Below are 17951 nucleotides of genomic sequence, written 5' to 3' on the forward strand. Positions count from 1 at the left end.
CACCCTGTCAAAATAAAAGTGTAAGAGCAGCATTGAAAAAACTGCAGGTTTTAAGATATTTCATTTTGGGCCCGGAGAGATAGCACAGCGGCGTTTGCCTTGCAAGCAGCCGATCCAGGACCTAAGGTGGTTGGTTAGAATCCCGGTGTCCCATATGGTCCCCCATGCCTGCCAGGAGCTATTTCTGAGCAGACAGCCAGGAGTAACCCCTGAGCACCGCCAGGAGTGACCCAAAAACAAAACAAAAAAAAAAAGATATTTCATTTTATGGGTTAAAACATTATGTATTCACCCACTTACTAGAACTCCTGGGCTTCTGATGGTAGGGAACATCCTCTCCATCCCATCTTGGGTTAAAGTTCTATTTGGAAATGTTTCCAAACAGAAACCTGGGGTGGCCTACCCATTCATGCCCCCTACCACCACACACCAACTGGGATTCCAAAAGGAAACCTGGATATCAGACATCAGCAAGTTTAATGAAATTGTTTTTCAAAGACATTTCTCAACAATTTTCAGAGACATAAGAGAGGAGGGTTGGACGTTACAGCCGACCTCATGAATCTCACCATAAAGAGTGATGAGTTTAGTTAGAGAAATAACCACATTGCGAACTATCCTAACAATGAGAATATGTGAGGGAAGTGGAAAGCCTGTCTAGAGTACAGGTAGGGGTGGGGAGGGGAGGAGGGATATTTGGGTCATTGGTGAAGGGGATGTTGCACTGGTGATGGGGGGGGGGTGTCATCTGATATGACTGAAACCCAACCACAATCATGTTTGTAACCAAGGTGTTTAAATAAAAAATATTAAAAAATAAAGAAGGAAGGGAGAGAGGGTGGAAAAGAAGAAAAAAAAGGAGGGAGGGAGGGAGGGAGGGAGGGAGGGAGGGAGGGAGGGAGGGAGGAAGGAAGGAAGGAAGGAAGGAAGGAAGGAAGGAAGGAAGGAAGGAAGGAAGGAAGGAAGGAAGGAAGGAAGGAAGGAAGGAAGGAAGGAAGGAAGGAAGGAAGGAAGGAAGGAAGGAAGGAAGGAAGGAGAAAGAAAAAGATGGATAGATGTGTGTGCCTTATCTAGCAAATACCTGGCACCTAGGTTGACTCTTTTCACTGCATACCTGTGACTCTTTGTAGTAGTGAAAGTCAGGCTGACTGTACACTGAGGAGTTTGCCCAGCATAGCAACCACCTGTGAGGGACTGTGGACCATGCCAGCAACATTCACTGGAGTATAGGCAAGTCCTAGGACAGCTGAACAGGGACTTGAACCTTAGCCTGGAGAAGTGGTTTGACTCTCTAGACTCATATTGGCCTCTCAGGGAGTTGAGAGATTCCTGATGCTCATATGAGCAGAGAGGGTTAGCTGTGCCTTAGAATAGGTAACCAAGAGCCAAAAAGGCTGGGGTTATCTCACCACTTCCTGAAGATCATTGTTGCATGTTGTATGTTGCTGCAACTTTTTTCTTTTTTCTTTTGTTTTTATCTTTTATTGTCCATGAGCTATCCATGACATTTTATCTTCATTTATATTTTTAATTTTTTTAGATTGTTTGTTTGGGGTGCACACTTGGTTATGTTTAGGCTCTGTACTCAGAGATCACTCCTAGCAATTTGTTCAGGGGTTCATAAAGGATATTAGGAATCAAACCCAGGTCAGTCACATACAAACAAGCTCCTCACCTGCTGTACTTTTGCTCCTGTCCATTTATTTTTTTGCTCCGTTTATTTATTTTGCTCCTGTACACTTATTTTTGTTGTTTGTTTGTTTGTTTTTGTTTTGGGCAACACCCAGAAATGCTCAGGGCTTACTTCTGATTCTGCACTTAGGGATCACTCCTAGCAGTGCTGAGGGGTCATATGGGGTGCTAGGAATTGAATCTTGGCCAGCTGCAGGCAAGGCAAAAGAGCTACCCCACTTGCTTCAGTCCCTATTCATGACTTTTATGTGGTTCATAGTTAGATGATATTTTTCTGAAAAGTGAAATCATGGCGGCTAGGGATATAGCTCAAGTGATAGAGCACATCTCTTATAGGAGAGAAGGATTTCATCCCTGGCACCATTTGACTCCATGGACCGCACTAGCAGTGACTCTGTTTTCTGAAACCACTGAAAAACCACTGAAGAACATGTCTGAACACCACTGAAAAACCCTTTGGGGCAAGAAGAGAGACAGTGCAGGGTTATGGCTTGTATTCTGACGAGGATCAATCCCTAACATTCCAAACTGTGCCTTAGTTCCTCCAGCTGTGATTCTTGGGCACAGAGCCAGGAGTAAACCCTAAGTACGGCCATGTGCACAACCCACTCTCTGCAAAAAAAATCAAAAACAAAAACAAAAACAAAAAACTTTCCCCAGATAACAAAGCATGAAAACCTCAGAGAATGGTTGCACTGTAAAAACCATAAGGAAACAAAAATGTTATGTGTGTGTGTGTATTCACCATGCTGTACTCTGACCCATGTGTCCAGTGATTGCATTTGTTCACCTCTTAGACAACTGCTGCTTAGGAAACAGATCTGATGAACAGGGAATGGTCTATGCACATCGAGCCTGAGGCCTGAATGTGAGCATTGGAGCCGAAATACAGACTCAGAGATGGTCAGGGCAGGAAAAGGGCAACTATCCTGTAGGCCTGTTGGTGCTTACTGCTCATGCTTAGCCTGCAGGAGACCCAGATTTATCTCTGTCATCACATGGTCCCCTGAGCACTGCCAGGAGCACTCCTGCACACATAAATGGGAATAGTTCCTGAGCAACTCCAGACGTGGCTCAAAAAAACAAAGAAAGGGGAGCTGGATAGGGTTCTGGCCTTACACATGGCCAACCTGGGTTCAATTTCTACCAGGAGTAATTCTTTTTGTTGTTTTGTTTTTGTTTTTTGTTTTTTTTGGGGCTACACTCTGTGCCAGTCAGGGGTTATTTCTTGCTGTGCACTCAGAAATTGCTCCTGGATTGGGGGATCATATGGGACCCGGGGGATCTAACCGTGGTCCATCCCAGGCTAGCACAGGCAAAGCAGATGTGTTACCCCTTGCACCACTGCTCTGGCTCCATGGAGTAATTCTTTTTATTTTGTTTGTTTTTGGTTTTTTTGGGGGTCACACCCGGCATCACTCAGGGGTTACTCCTGGCTCCACACTCAGAAATCGCTCCTGGCAGGCACGGGGGACCATATAGGATGCCGGGATTCGAACCAATGACCTTCTGTATGAAAGGCAAACGCCTTACCTCCATGCTATCTCTTCGGCCCCATGGAGTAATTCTTGAGTGTTGAGCCAGGAGTAATCTTTGAGCATCAATGTGGCTCAAAAACAAAAACCAATGAAAACCAAAGAAAAAGAAAACTGAGACAGAGACATGTTGAATAAATTACTTAAGACTATGTCAACAGGCAAGGAGGTGATAGCTATTATTGTTTGTTAAAATAATATTGTTTCATAAGACTGTATGCTTTAGAAATCAAGGTCCACACCTCTTCAAAGTCTGAGTTGCCAAGCTACACTGGACACCCAAATACCAGTAACTCTCCAACACTGTCCATCAGGCCCCCTCCAGCTCTCACACCTTTTCCTTTAGTAACCCCACTTCTGCTGTCTGAATCCCAAAGTCTGCCTTTGTTGGGGCAATCTGTTCCCTTGTTTTGGTTTATTATATTCCTCTTATCAGTGAGATCATCCAGTACTTGTCTTTCTCCTTCTGACTTATTCCACTTAGTGTCAGGGGAAGTGATATTTGAATCACAGGTTAACACCCAAGTGTGTTGTAAATCAGAGACAGAAGAATTATTGCTGCTATTTATGGAGTACATGCTGTGCTACCATGTAGTGTACATCATACACTGTATTTTGCTTATCTCATAAAGGATCATGGAGTGGTGTGGATCTCCCTTTAAAAAAAGAAAAACTAGTGCCAGAGCAATAGCACAGCGAGTAAGGCATTTGCCTTGCACGTAGCCAACCCAGGACTGATCCGGGTTCAACCCCCAGCATCCCATATGGCCCCCCAAGGCTGCCAGGAATAATTTCTGAGCAGAGCCAGGACTAACCCCTGAGCACTGCCAGATATAATCCCCAAACAAAACCTAAAACAAAAAATAAGAAAAACTGAATCCTAGGTTGCTTTTGTAAGTCACCCAGTATTGCAGTAACTCTAGCATGGCCCCTAGCTTTCTCCACAACCACTTAGTCTTGGGAGTACCGTGGGATCTGAATTTACCTACACACTTATTAGTAACAAGGAGGAGAGATGACAGTTATGCTGACCTATTTCTTTTTTCAGGTTCAGTCATTTTTAGCTTCACTTAATGGAGAGAAACTGGAGCTCTTAAAACATGACCTAATTTCCATTAAAGACATCTTTGCAGCCAAAGAATTAGAGAATGAAGAGAAGCAAGAAGAACAAGGTAAAGGAAAATAATGCATTCATTAGATAGCAAGACAAACTTGTTTATATAATCCTTATGACTTGGCTGTGAGTATAGCCCTTTGAACAGGGGAGGGGAGGGTATTTTTAATTCAAGCATGTCTCTCCCATTTCTTAGGCACCCTGTTTCTCTATTTCTTGAATATTCTATTGGGATTGACATGGTGGGGCGGGTTCTATTGATTCATAATCCTCTCTTTTACTTGGCGGGAACTCCTGGCTGTTTCTTTACTCTCTGGTCCTGCCGGGTCCCCCAGCACATCAAAGATATGCCAAAATGGGCTCGATCAAAGAAAGACAGAATCCAGTGCTCTGAATAGGGTTCTGACGACTAAAGCATCTGCACTAACATCTAGTTGTTTATGTGCATGTGGAAGTTGTTTAATATGATTGATGCAGATGTTGGTTGGGAGATTCAGTGGGTTTCTTTTCCTATTTGTCTTCCCTTTCATGTCAGTTTTTAGGAATTAGGGTGTATGCCCAAGTGGTCCACATTCTACCTAAATCTTACACTTCAGCAAAAGTTTGGACCATTTTTCCACAGTGGGTGTGATGTATCAGGCTGTCATTCACTGATCTGGCCCAGGCATATGCTCCTGATCATCACCAGGTGACTGCAGGGACACTAGGACCAATTTTGTGTTCAGAAACAAGACTTATTTAAGAGGGGGAAAAAGCATATTAAAACATATCTCCTCAGTGATGACTTGGAAATGGCCATGTGGGAGCAGAATTGAATGAGTGACACATTGGCTCAGTTCTTGGAAAGCAATTTCTAATTGATGTTGTTAGTCTAATAACCTCAATTGTTTCCTGGAAATTATACATGGATACACAAAGCAGGCATTTTTCAGTACCATCTGACTGGTCTCTTCAGGAGCATCTTTTGCCACTCAACTTATTGTATTTCTGAAGTTCAGTATCTGCCCCTGTAAAATAGAAACAGTAATACATATTTTTAATAGATGTTGTGAGATCAAAGTAGATTATGCCTATAATAATTTCTGAATGTGTATATATAAAGATCTGTAACACAACTAGGCATGCAGAATTGCTTGAAGATATTGGCTGCCATTATTATTTAAGGTTCTAACACATGCCTGAAAAATAATAAAGGTAAAACTGTAATGTAAGGTTACATGTATTAATGCCCACCAGAGTGGTGATAATGTGCACCCCTGCCATCAAGTCACTGAAAGCTTTGTGCCCAGGCATGTTACATACCTTTCATCAAAACTGAACCCATGAGCTCAAAGGATTCAGCCTGGATGCTCAGAGCAAAATTATAAGCATTTACAAACTGTCATTTAAATACCATCTCTCTCTCACTCTTGCTTTCACTCTCTTCCCACACCCTGACCTTTTATGTGCTCAGCTTAGTAAGATTTATGCTCATTGCATCTAAATAGAAGAATAAATTATACAGCAGCATAAAAAGAGGTCAATCTCCCCAGAGATAGTTGGGAATAATGTTCCTTCAGAGCATTTGTAGAATTCTCCGGATCATCCCAGATGACAGCCTTGCCTTTGTTTGAAGATGGAAGAAAGTAAGACATTCACTGTCAGAAATGATGCAGAAGTGTTGTGGTTCCAAGATCAACTAACATAAATGCCTCTTTCCAAACTAATAATCACCAAGGCTCTTTCTCCTCAATTTCATGATGTCGGAGCTAGCCCTTGATCTCAGTGGGAGTGTCTGTCATTCAGAAAGGATGCAGATGGGTCAGATAGAAAGAACAATGAATAGGATGTTTGCATTGTATGTAGCCAGCCCAGGTTCAATCCTTGGCATTCCCTATGGTACCCAGAGCACTACCGGGGTAATTCCTGAGTACAGAGCCAGGAATAACCTCTGAGCATCATTAAGTATGCCCCAAAAAATGCAAGAGAAAAAGAAAGAGAGAGGGGGGAGGAAAGGAGAGGAAAGGAGAAGAGAAAAGAGGAGAGGAGAGACCAGTCCTCACTCCCTCTTCCATCAAAGAGACTGAGCCCATCTCAAGTACATGTTAGGATAGCATTGTACCCCAACTGGTGCTTGTCCTTACAGAGGACATTTAATAGAGCTAAACAGAACATATTACTACTGTGAGATAGTCCAGTCTCACTGTTGTTTCTGTGAATAGAGATATAGGACTCACCACCGCCAACACCAAAATGAGGTTATGAAGACCCTGCTTAAGGAATGATGATTTTCTCTTCTTGCAGCATTACTCTGTCTCTCTCCCAATAGATCTATTTTCTCAAAGGGCCACTCTAGATAATCCAAGCACTTCATTTTCATTAACTTTATTTGATAAATTAATGTCATCCAAACACTTCAAAGAAGAAATGGGAGAAAAGAATTGTTGAGGCTGCTGTTCTGTCGTTCTCCTCATGATGAACTGTTAGAGATGTCGAGAGGAATTTTATCCATGGAGATGAGCACTATCCAAAAACAGAACACTGTGGAGAAACCAGAGCATTTTCCTCAATGTGCTTTCTCACAAGCACACACATTTCTAAATGCTCCCTAATACTTAAATAATTTATTTGATTGTCTCTGAAAATGTAATAAAACGTCATTTTCAGATAAATTTAAGAGCGAGCTCCTCTGCCTTTAGCAGTGTTTGTTAATGATTTGCATGTTGATCTTTCCCACAGAGTGTGATTTTATCACGCTGCTATGGGTCTCTGATGTGGTTTACCACTGTTGTGGAGAGAATTTAAAAGGCTGTTTTCTATTTTTATTGCCTGGTTGAAGATCTTCTTGGCCGTAGGGACAGACTAAGAGTTGTAGTAATAGATATTTTTGGTTGCAACATTCTTTATAATCCATTTCCTTGTACTTCTCTCTTTCACTCTTATTCTTTTCTCAAAACACATTTGCCAGAAGTTATTGGTATGTTTTCCTGCTTTGGAGAGCAAATGAACATCTCGAAGCTGATGCTGCCCAAAGTACTTGTGTTCTAATTTAGTGTTGACTACTCCCTAACGTGTTCAATCGTTCTGTTGCATCTTTGCAGTACATACTAATAGTGACTTAAAGCTTGAGCACTGACAGAATGCTTTCACATTTGCTGTATTACTTTACTCCCACAATACTGCTAAAGAAGGACAGGTGGATCTTCTTACCCTGTACTTCAAGAAATGGAAGCAAAGACATGCTATAACAGGCCCCAAGTTGCAGAACCACTAAATGCAGGAGCTGAATTAGAACCACATTTTCCACATCTCGGTACAGGGGTTTTCTTGTAACAATAGCCTCAAATGGTAGCAGGTCAAGCAGCTTGGGAATGAAACCCTGATCCCTCTTACTGATGAAAGTGAGATCTTTGCTGAGAGAAGAGAAAAATCACAACTAATTCTCTCTTTTCTCTCTCTCTGTTTCTGTCTTTGTCTCTGTCTCTCTCTGTCTCTCTGTCTGTCCATCTCTCTCTCTCCCCCACTTCACACCAGCTCCTCCCTCGGTGCATGTGATTAATAGTTAATGCCTCCTTATTTCTGAAGGCATGCTTCACACATCACCTCCTCCAAGAAATCCTTTGAATGCTACCCGAGGTCTGGATTAGTGTGGCTGAATCCTCAATCAGTGCACTTGTCTCCGTGGGCATTGGCATTATTTTGAATAAAGTCTTCTCTTTTTCTGTCTGTCTCTGTCCCTTTCTCTCTGTGTTTCTGTTTGTCTCTCTCTCTTTCTCACTTCCACACACATACACAACCACACCTTCCTGCCCCCTCTGGTCACCCTACCGATAAACCCAGTCCCTCCTGAACTTTGTGCTGCTCTCCTGACCCTGTCGAGAACAGTTCAAGGCATTACTCACAGGTCACCTCTCAGCTTCTGGCCTATTGGAAACTTCCACCCCTGTGAGTGCCTGTTCCTCTTCCTTCCTGCCTCCATAAAACCTGGCATGGTTGCTTTACTGCTATTTCCTTTCTCCATTTGTCTCTGAAAACATAGGAGTTCTCCAGGATGATAAACTGATAAGTTGAAAGGTTTGAACAAAGCCTAAGTGGCCCGACTCTCTGCTCTGGTGGCTGCTGCCCTGCTTTGCCCCATAAAGAAGAAAAGTGTGTGTGCCCATGAGTGTAGCCACTGTCTCACTCAGCCCCAACCTTCCCCAAGGTCACCTTCACTTGCCCTTATAGTCAAGAACTAAGATGATGGCCGGGAACTAAGGGGGGATGAGGAGGGATGAGATGTGATAAGGCCCCATTCATGATTTAAAAAAAACAAATTTGAATCGCAATGACATATAGAGCTAAAAAGTTGTTGATGGTTGAGTTTCAGTCATACAATATTCCAGTGCCAGTGTCCATTTCACCAGTGTCCATTTCCCACCACCAGTTTCCCCAACAATGTTGATATTTTTGTTTTTTTTTAGTTCCATCCATCACCTTCAATGAATCTGATAGTACTCAGTTATTTAGAACCTATCCGAAACTTAGCATGGCTTCAGATCAGAGATAAAGTAACAAAAGGTGGTCATATTTAATGATCTCTCCTGTTAGAGCCCACTCATGACTTTAATAATAATTTCACCATTGTGTTTCTGCATATCCTGTACATGAGAGAGATCATTCTGAGTTGGCCTCTTTCCCTTTAACTAACTTCACTCAATATGACACTACATGTAGCAGTAAATTACCTAACTCTATTTTTTTGGGGGGGGGTTTTGGGCCACACCCGGCGATGCTCAGGGGTTACTCCTGGCTGTCTGCTCAGAAATAGCTCCTGGCAGGGGACCATATGGGACACCAGGATTCGAACCAACCACCTTTGGTCCTGGATCAGCTGCTTGCATGGCAAACACCACTGTGCTATCTCTCCGGGCCCAACTCTATCTTTTATAATGGCCGAGTAATATTCCATTTGTATATGCACCATATACACTATAGTTTCCTGATCTATTCATGGACACTTGAATAGGAAAATAGAAAAACAGGGGTACAAATGTCTTTTCTCCATTTTTTGGGACCCTTGAGCTATATTCCAAGAAGTAGAGTTTCTGGGTCAAGTGGAAGCTCAATTCCTAGATTATTTAGGAATATCCATATTGTTTTTCAGAAAGACTGGACCCATTCACTTATTCTTTCAACAAAAAGCCATTGGTCAGCATAATAGAGCCCTTCTCTGTTCTTATCTGGCCTTCTGGCCAGCCTGGGGGAATCATCACTACATCTTTGAATGGTGGGGCTCCTGTCACCCTCACCTATGGCAGCCAGCTGTCCCACAGCTGTGCTTCTGTGAGAACAAACCCCTACCAGGTTGGGTGTAAGGTAAGGGGAGCCGCCACTTTCTGAAAGACGCAAGCTAAATTAGCTTTTTCCTTCTGTCATTTCCCATTTCTAGGCCTAGAAGAAAAGGGAGAAGAATTTGCTAGCATGCTAACAGAGCTTCTCTTCGAATTACATGTGGCGGCCACACCTGACAAACTCAATAAGGTCAGCTGAGTCTCAACACCCTCTGAGTCTGTCAACTTCTTCTTCATCGTCGTCGTCGTTGTATTTATTTAAGAAAAAAAAAACCTAGTTAAAATGCCAGCACTCTTCTGGAAATGGAAAAGCCCTGAAGCTCAAATGGCACAGCAGGAGTGGGAGGGAGTAGAAGTTCAGTAATTAAGACTCAGGGAGGCAACCTAATGAAATGCGAGTATATGCAAAACTCTCGTGAGGGACCAGGGAAATAGTTCATTGGTATTGCATGTAGGAGGCCTGGGTTCCATTCCCAGCACCACATGGTTCCTCCAAGCACTTTACTTGGGGTTGGGAGTAGTCCCCAAGCACCACCAGGGATGCTCCCTTCAAAAAATACACCTCTGTCACAACACCTACACTTTAAAATACCTTGATGAAGTCATTTCTTCTTAAAGTTGAATTTTATGTCAGAACTGTGGTTTTCTTCAGCCTAGGGGAGTAACATGGGGTGCAGAATTACCCAGTGTTTTTTTCCAAATACCATCTCCCCTTTCTGTGAAAATATCTCATAAGAATTAGACAGAAGCCCTTGCAGCCAATTTAACCAGATGTCCCTTCCTCCTACCTAGAATACTAACATTTAAAAACATTCCAGTATTGGAGAGATAACACAGCAGGTAGGGCAGCTGCCTTCCAAGCAGCTGACTCTGTTTCAGTCCTCAGAATCTCTATGCCCCCCCCCAAGTCCTACCAAAAGTGAGAGTAGTTACTAAGCACAGAGTCAGGAGTAATCTCTGAACACCACCAGGCGTGGCCTGAAAATCAAAAGTAAATAAAATCTGTTTCCTCCAAAAGCAAAAATTAAAGTGAACTATTATCATAAAAAAAAAAAGAAAAGAAAAACATTCCACTTTCAACTGGGATGTGTCTCCCCTTGATGATGCCCTCATATTCTGCAAATGAATAGAAGGTCTTGTTGTAGAGTTGCTAAAAAAAGAACACTGGTCATTAAACTAAAAGTATGTAATCTTGCCTATCCTTTGTTTTTTTCCTTTCTTCTTAGCCAGCTGTAGTTGACCCTGACCCTCACTTATCAAGGTGGGAAAGGGACAGGCAGGAGGAGGCAGTGAGGTGGACAGATGAGAAATTTCTTTATCTCAGTTAGAGGTCGCCCGTTCCAGGAGGTCAGTGAGTTGAGCACAAAGGGAAATTGCCTCATTCATCTCCAAGCAGCTCCTTTCACTGTGAGGGAGGCTGCCTCTGAGTTTATGTTCTAGTCAGGGAGACCTTTGTCCTGAAAAGAGGAGACGCCCTGAGAGTTTGGTCTCCCCAAATCTTCCTCCTTTGAACTAAGGTATCAATTCCCTGATGCATGAAACTTTCAAGATTAAAGCTTTAACATGAGAATTAAGAGCAGAAACAACTATCTCTTAAACCAGCTCTTGAGCTCGTATATAAAATGAGGCAAGTCTGTCCTTGCCAAAGTCTGAGAATAACCAATTGAGAAGGTGATGGCTGCTCATTCAGTGGAGCCAGAGGTTTTTTTTCTCTCTTAGACAACTCAAACCTTACTTGGGTGAATTAAACAAGTCAAGGGGCCATTCCAGATCTTTCCAACATCTCTTCCCCTCAAACCTTACTTGGGTGAATTAAACAAGTCAAGGGGCCATTCCAGATCTTTCCAACATCTCTTCCCCTCTTCCCCCTTGAGCTAAGAAAAAGCACAGCCTTCCTTCAGATCCATGAGAAGCATTAAGAGGTACATGAGCTGTATCAGAATGTATTTTCTTTATTGTTTCTGCTTCTCACCTACAGCCTTACCTAAGTTCTAGCCTCAAATCCCATTATTAGTTTATAGCTGCCAAGGAAAAGTAAAATTTGACTATTGATCTTTGAAGGTGACTTGTTTTGATTGCTACCTGAATCGAAGTTTAGTGTACATTTTTCAAAATGGTTTTGTTTATTTTGGGGTTTTTTTGGGGGGGCACACCTGGTGATGCTCAGGGGTTGTTGCTCCTTGCTATGCGCTCAGAAATTGCTCCTGGCTTGGGGGACCATATGGGACGCTGGGGGGATCGAACCGGTCTGTTCTGGGCTAGCCACATGCAAGGCAAATGCCCTACTGCTTGCACCATCACTCCGGCCCCTCAAAATGACTTCTTAGTTACCATATTTACAAGACTGTTAATATTAGGGTTTCATGCATGCAATCTTCCAACCCTACATGCTCCACCAAGCTTTCTAATTCCTCCCACCATTGTCTCAGGGTCCTCCTCCCTGAAATTCCTCCTATTACAACTCCCCCACTGCCATCTCTCCTCCTCAGCAAGAAACAAACTCATTTCTGTAGACCCTAGGTTCTGAGATGTCCTTCAGATCTTCAGTGCTCTGGTTTTCTCTTTCTCTGTCTCTCCCCTTTTCTTTCTTTATATTTACCAGAAATTTACAGCCAGGTATTCTTCTGTTGTTGGGGGCATTGGGAGGACACACCTGGAAGTGCTAAAGGGACCATGTAATACTGGGGAATGAACCCGGAGCACAGTGCAAAGCTCTGTGAGTCATCTTCAGGCTCAGCAACAAGGTGGGTGAGTGGACAAAACAGGGATAGGACCACATCCAGTGATACTCAGGGCTTACTCTTGGCTCTAATGGACAGATCACTCACTCCTGGTGGGTTCAGGGAATCTTGGGTGATGCTGGGGTTGAACCCAGGTCAGCTGCATGCAAAGCAAACACCCTATTTATTGTTCTATCTCTCCATCCTCAAAAAGAAATTTTATTCTTCATTTTAATTTTTTATTAGGGCACTGCAATTTACAATTGATGTTCAGAGTTTAGTTTCTTTTTCTTTATTGTGTGTGTGTATGTGTGTGTGTGTGTGTGTGTGTGTGTGTGTGTGTGTGTGTGGTTTTGGGCCACACCCAGCAGTGCTCAGGGGCTACTACTAGCTCTGTGCTCAGAAATCACTCCTGGCAATCTCGGGGGACCATATAGGATGCCAGGAATCGAACCCAGGTCAGTCACATGCAAGGCAAATGCCCTACTGCTGTGCCCTCACTCCAGCCCCAGAGTTCAGTTTCAAGCAAAGAGTGTTCCAACACCATTGTCAACTTCTCTCTGCCAACGTCCCAGTTTCCCTCCCACCCCACCTGCAACAGTTTTTGAAGGAAGTGAAGGAATTATTCTCCCTCTTTGAGCATAAAGAGCCATGTTTCAAGTTTATGTCAACTTGATCCTAATTCTGAAATTGAAATTCCCCTGCTGCTTTTTTTTAAAGTGGGGCCTTTCAGGGATTTATACTCCTAGCAGGCTCAAGGGACCATATGAGTGCTGGGAATTGAACCTGGATAGGCCACATGCAAGGCAAGTGCCCCACCCACTGTACTCTCTTCCTATCTCATCCCTTCCCTCCTTGTTATGAAGATGGGCATCACACAACACTTGTTTGTGCTGCCTACCATGGACAGACACTTTTCATTGTGGTGCTAGCCCACATTCTGGCTGTGGTGCTTGATAGGGGGCCCTGGCTGCGCACATAGGTACTGCTTGGGGTCACACCCCTGATACCAATACTTGCACACCTTTTAGTTATGGTGTCCAATGATGATCACACACTTTAGTAACAGTTTAGAGTAGGGTCAGAGACTCTGGACAACAAAGCTGCTGATATTGTGCCCAGCACTAGCAGGCAACCCCAGATTTAAACTCATGGCCTCACACTCACGGACAGGTGCTTTTGCCACTGAGCTGTCCCTTGGGTTTCAGTTCCCCATTGCTTATTTGTTTACTAAATACATAGCTTTGGTTGGGGTCTTGGGTGTCTCTGCAGGCCATGAAGAAAGCTCATGAGTGGGTAGAAGAAGACCAATGCATTGGGTCTATAAATTTGACAGATGAATCAGAGGAAAAAACTGAGAAGGAAGAAACAGAAGAGAAATCTGAAAACTCCAAAGAAGAAGGCAAAAAAGAAGAAAGAACAAAGACAATTGAGGTAAATGTAGATGTGTAGATGGCTCACTCTAAGAGACTTAGTAGTTGTTAGCAACCTAATTTTAAGTGACAGGAGGCATTTTGGTTTCATTTGTACTCTGTTCTACTTTATAAAAATATGGTATTAGTGCCAGGAAGATGAATCAAAGGTCAGCTAGACTGTATGCTTGCATGCAGAAGCCCTGAATTCAACCCCAGATATCACTTGGTCCCCTGGGTACTGTGTTAAGAGTAGTCCTTCCAATACTTCTGAGTGTGTTTTCCAAAAAAAAAAAAAAAAACCAAAGTGAAACACAAATTTGAGTGCTAGAGATATACAGCAGATAAGGTTCTTGTCTTGTACAAGGCTGACTCTGGTTTGAACCTTGACACCCCATCTAGTCCCCCAAACACTCAGGAGTGATCCCTAAGCACAGAATCAGGAGTGATCACTTCTGGGGATAACCCAAACCACTACCCAAAATAAGCAAGAAAAAAATAAATCTGTATTAATGCACTAACATTTCTCTATGCCAAGACAATTTATGACTTAGCATAGATATTATCGCTTTTCTCCATAGCCTTGTAATTAAAATTTAAAAGAAAAGAAAGGATCTTTAAGAACAGAGTTGATTTATCTTTAGACTAAAATTCCCATCTTGTATGCAAATTTGTAACTATAAAAAGTCTTTTATGCCCCTTAACCAATGAGATAATTGAAGTTTATTTAAAATTTTTTTTCATTGCTGCAGCTTTTATGCTGTAGTTTAATATATTTCCTGTGTATAATTTATAAACTTTCAAGAATGAGTTTGTGTTAGCTCATCTGATATGAACTGACTTGAATTTCAGTTTTAGATAAAGTAACTTTTTTTTGGGGGGGGGGGTTTGGGCCACACCCAGTAACGCTCAGGGATTACTCCTGGCTATGCATTCAGAAGTTGCTCCTGGCTTGGGGGACCATATGGGATGCTGGGGGATCACCTTACCTCTAGCGCCATCACCCAGCCCCTAGATAAAGTAACTTTTTAAAATTAGGTCACTCTGAAAAATAATGACCATTGAAGTCTATTCATTCACTTGCCTTCTACACACATTCTTGAGAACTGCCTGTTGTGTGGAGAGCATTGCTCAGCTGGCACCTCACTTTATAGTCACATTTCCATTCAAAAAATCTTAGATGTGCCATTGGCTTCAGTTAAGTTTTAGATAGTTTTTGGGTTGGGATCTTTTGTTTTTGAGGTCTTGGTTTTACATGAATTACATACGTTTTTAAAAATCACAGAGTATTTTTTGAGCACCTTCTAAAAACTTTGGAGGTGATGGATACATTTTTTTTTACCTTGATGTGGAAATGTTGTCACATAGTTTAATCTAGTGTTTTGAAATATCTTTAAATGTCTGTCCAGTGAAGAATTATATTTCTTTCTTTTAGGAAGTCTGCAATAGGTCCATTGAGAGTCTGGCAGAAGTAACTGCACGCTGTATTGAACAGCTCCATAAAGTAGCAGAATTAATTCTCCATGGACAAGAGGAGGAAAAGTCAGCTCAGGATCAAGCAAAAATTCTAATCAAGTAAGTATTACTATAATTCTTAATTTTTTTCCAAATTTTAAAAAGTTTTTGCACTATATTCAGCAGTACTCAAGATATACTCTTTACCCAGTAATCACTCCTGGTAGTACTGAGGGAACAATATGCAGTACCAGGGAGCAAATCCAGGTCAGCTGAGTGCAGAGCAAGCAGCCTTCCCACTTGATCATCTCTCTGATCCTTATTTTTCAGCTTTATGTTTATATGTCATATAAATGTAAGTTAGATACTTACATGCATGCACACGTACACATGCACTCACTATGCTACTAGAAACTAGGCATAAGCTTTTTTAGACATTACTAGACGCATGAAAAAAGTGTTCAGCATCACTTACTAGGGAAATACAAATCAAACAATAATGAGATATCATCTCACACCAGTGAGAATGGTACATATTGAAATCATAGGAATAATCTATTTGGTTGGCATCCGGTGAAGAAGGAACTCTCATCCATGGCTGGTAGGAATGTTCTTTGGTTCAACCCTTGTGGGAAATAGTATGGAGTACTCAGTAAACTTAGAATTGAGTAGCCATATGACCCAGCAATTCCACTTTTTGAAATTATAAACACTCAAGAAGTTATAAACATTTATTCAAAAAGATGTATAATATGAATATGAATAATGCACACCATTATTCATTGTTGCACTTAGTATAATAGCTAAATATGGAAATCATCTTAGGTTTTCAACTAACAGATGAATGGATTATGTAGATATAGTGAATACACACAGTGGAATACTATGCAGTTGCACAGAACAATGAAATCATATAATTTGCTCAACTTGGTTGGAACTGGAAGATATCATATTAAGTGAAGTAAGCGAGAAGAAAGTCAAACATAGGATGATCTCACTTATCTGTGGCATATAAAATAAATGGATGAGGAAATGTAATGTAGTAAAAGGGTGGAATCTAGATCTCTCCTAATCCCATAGCTTAAAGAGGAGAGAGGATGACAGAAAAGGAAAAAAATCAAGGCAAGAAGGAAGAAGATGTGAAAGAGAAATAAGGGGGAACAGAGGTCAATGGCTTCTATTTTATGGTGATATGGGAGAGTGCTATAGCTATACATCCAAAGCAAACTCAACAACATTGAAAACATGAGATCTAAGCTACAACCACCAAACTTTGTAATGTACTTGCCAAGGTGGCAGGCAGGGGGTGGGAAGTGTGGTGCTACAGATTGGGAACATTGGTAATTGGAGTTGACACTGGTGTTGGGATTGGTGTTGAAATCTGACATGCTGAAAAGTCAACTATTAATAACTTTGTAAGTCATGGTCTTTAATTAAATTTAAAATATTTTAAAATGAGGCTTCAAATTAAGTAATTCCATTCCTCTTTGATCATCTTAAGAAATTCTTCTCAAGAAATCAACCATGTTGGTGAGATTATTAATTAACTAGACATCCCAGGAATTATTTATAAAGAGATTTAAGGAAAGCAACCCTAAATCATTCAGAGTTAAATGAATGTTTATTTTAAGAGACCTGTCTTGGAAAGTACATCCTTTGAGGGTAATTATATTGTCAACATACCACATGAGTGGGAAAAGGACCGCTTAATACATTGTCTCAGCCAGCTTAACAAAAATATGCCTACATCTCTACACTTTCTAGAGAATTACACAGCTCTGTATGTTCAAAATTCTGGGGATGATGGTCATGAATGCAATCCTCTTCACTAGGATGACTTTGCATGCATAATTACTGTCACTTGTTCTTCAATAAATACTAGCTATTATTAATAGGTAATTGATTGGAATTAAAATGTGCATGTGGATAACTTTTTATACATGAAAATAAATGGTATGGAGCCAGAAAATAAGCTATTAGGAGCCAGAGTGATAGTACAGTGGGTGGAGCACTTGTCTTGCAGGTTCTGAACCCCTCAGAAGTGATGACTGAGTGTAGAGCAGGAGTAAACCCTGAGCACCACTGAGTATGGCCCAAATTAAACAACAAAGTAAAAACAAAGAAAAATAAAAGAAACAAAGCCATTAACTTTTATATAGCTGCCTGTTTTTTAAAGCATAGGAAATTAAGACAGATTCAAATACCTTATTATACAGACATATGTATATTATATCTTATGGTCTCTGGTCTGGAGAGATAGGAGAGGGGTTAAGACATTTGCTTTGCATGCAGCTGACCCTAGTCCCATCCTTGGCATCCCATAGTCCCCTGAGCAAGGAATGCTGGCTCACTGCCGTCTGTGGTTCAGAAATTAAGATAGATAGATAGATAGATAGATAGATAGATAGATAGATAGATAGATAGATAGATAGATAGATAGATAGATAAGAAGATGCCTAAGTCTCAACATGCTCTTTCAATTTTGTTAACAACTACTCTTTGCTTATTGGATGGTTTTCAGATTTGGACACCATCATAGTTTAGTTACAAGCAAAATTGTACTGGTGAAATATCTGTGTCTGATCTTAGGTTGTTTTCTGGGGTAGAATAACTGGAAATGGAATCATAAATGGAAAAAAATGTGGAATGTCCATGTCTTAATTACATATCCTATAGGACCTTTATTCTGAGGCATATGTCAAGTTAATCCA

The 17951-nt window shown here is 41.5% G+C and overlaps 1 protein-coding gene across 2 annotated transcripts in view; it reads left to right on the forward strand.

Annotated features, from left to right (window-relative positions):
- Nucleotides 1-17951, forward strand: part of FAM114A1 (family with sequence similarity 114 member A1) — a 78962-nt gene that overhangs the window by 47999 nt on the left and 13012 nt on the right. For both annotated transcript variants that reach the window (XM_049790146.1, XM_049790147.1), the window contains 4 exons: nt 4276-4399; nt 9752-9843; nt 13646-13807; nt 15221-15360. In XM_049790146.1, the coding sequence (XP_049646103.1) occupies nt 4276-4399; nt 9752-9843; nt 13646-13807; nt 15221-15360 (518 nt within the window). The remainder of the gene's footprint in view (nt 1-4275; nt 4400-9751; nt 9844-13645; nt 13808-15220; nt 15361-17951) is intronic.

Source organism: Suncus etruscus, chromosome 16 (genome assembly GCF_024139225.1).
Source record: "Suncus etruscus isolate mSunEtr1 chromosome 16, mSunEtr1.pri.cur, whole genome shotgun sequence".
In the NCBI taxonomy this organism is placed as follows: Eukaryota; Metazoa; Chordata; class Mammalia; order Eulipotyphla; family Soricidae; genus Suncus; species Suncus etruscus.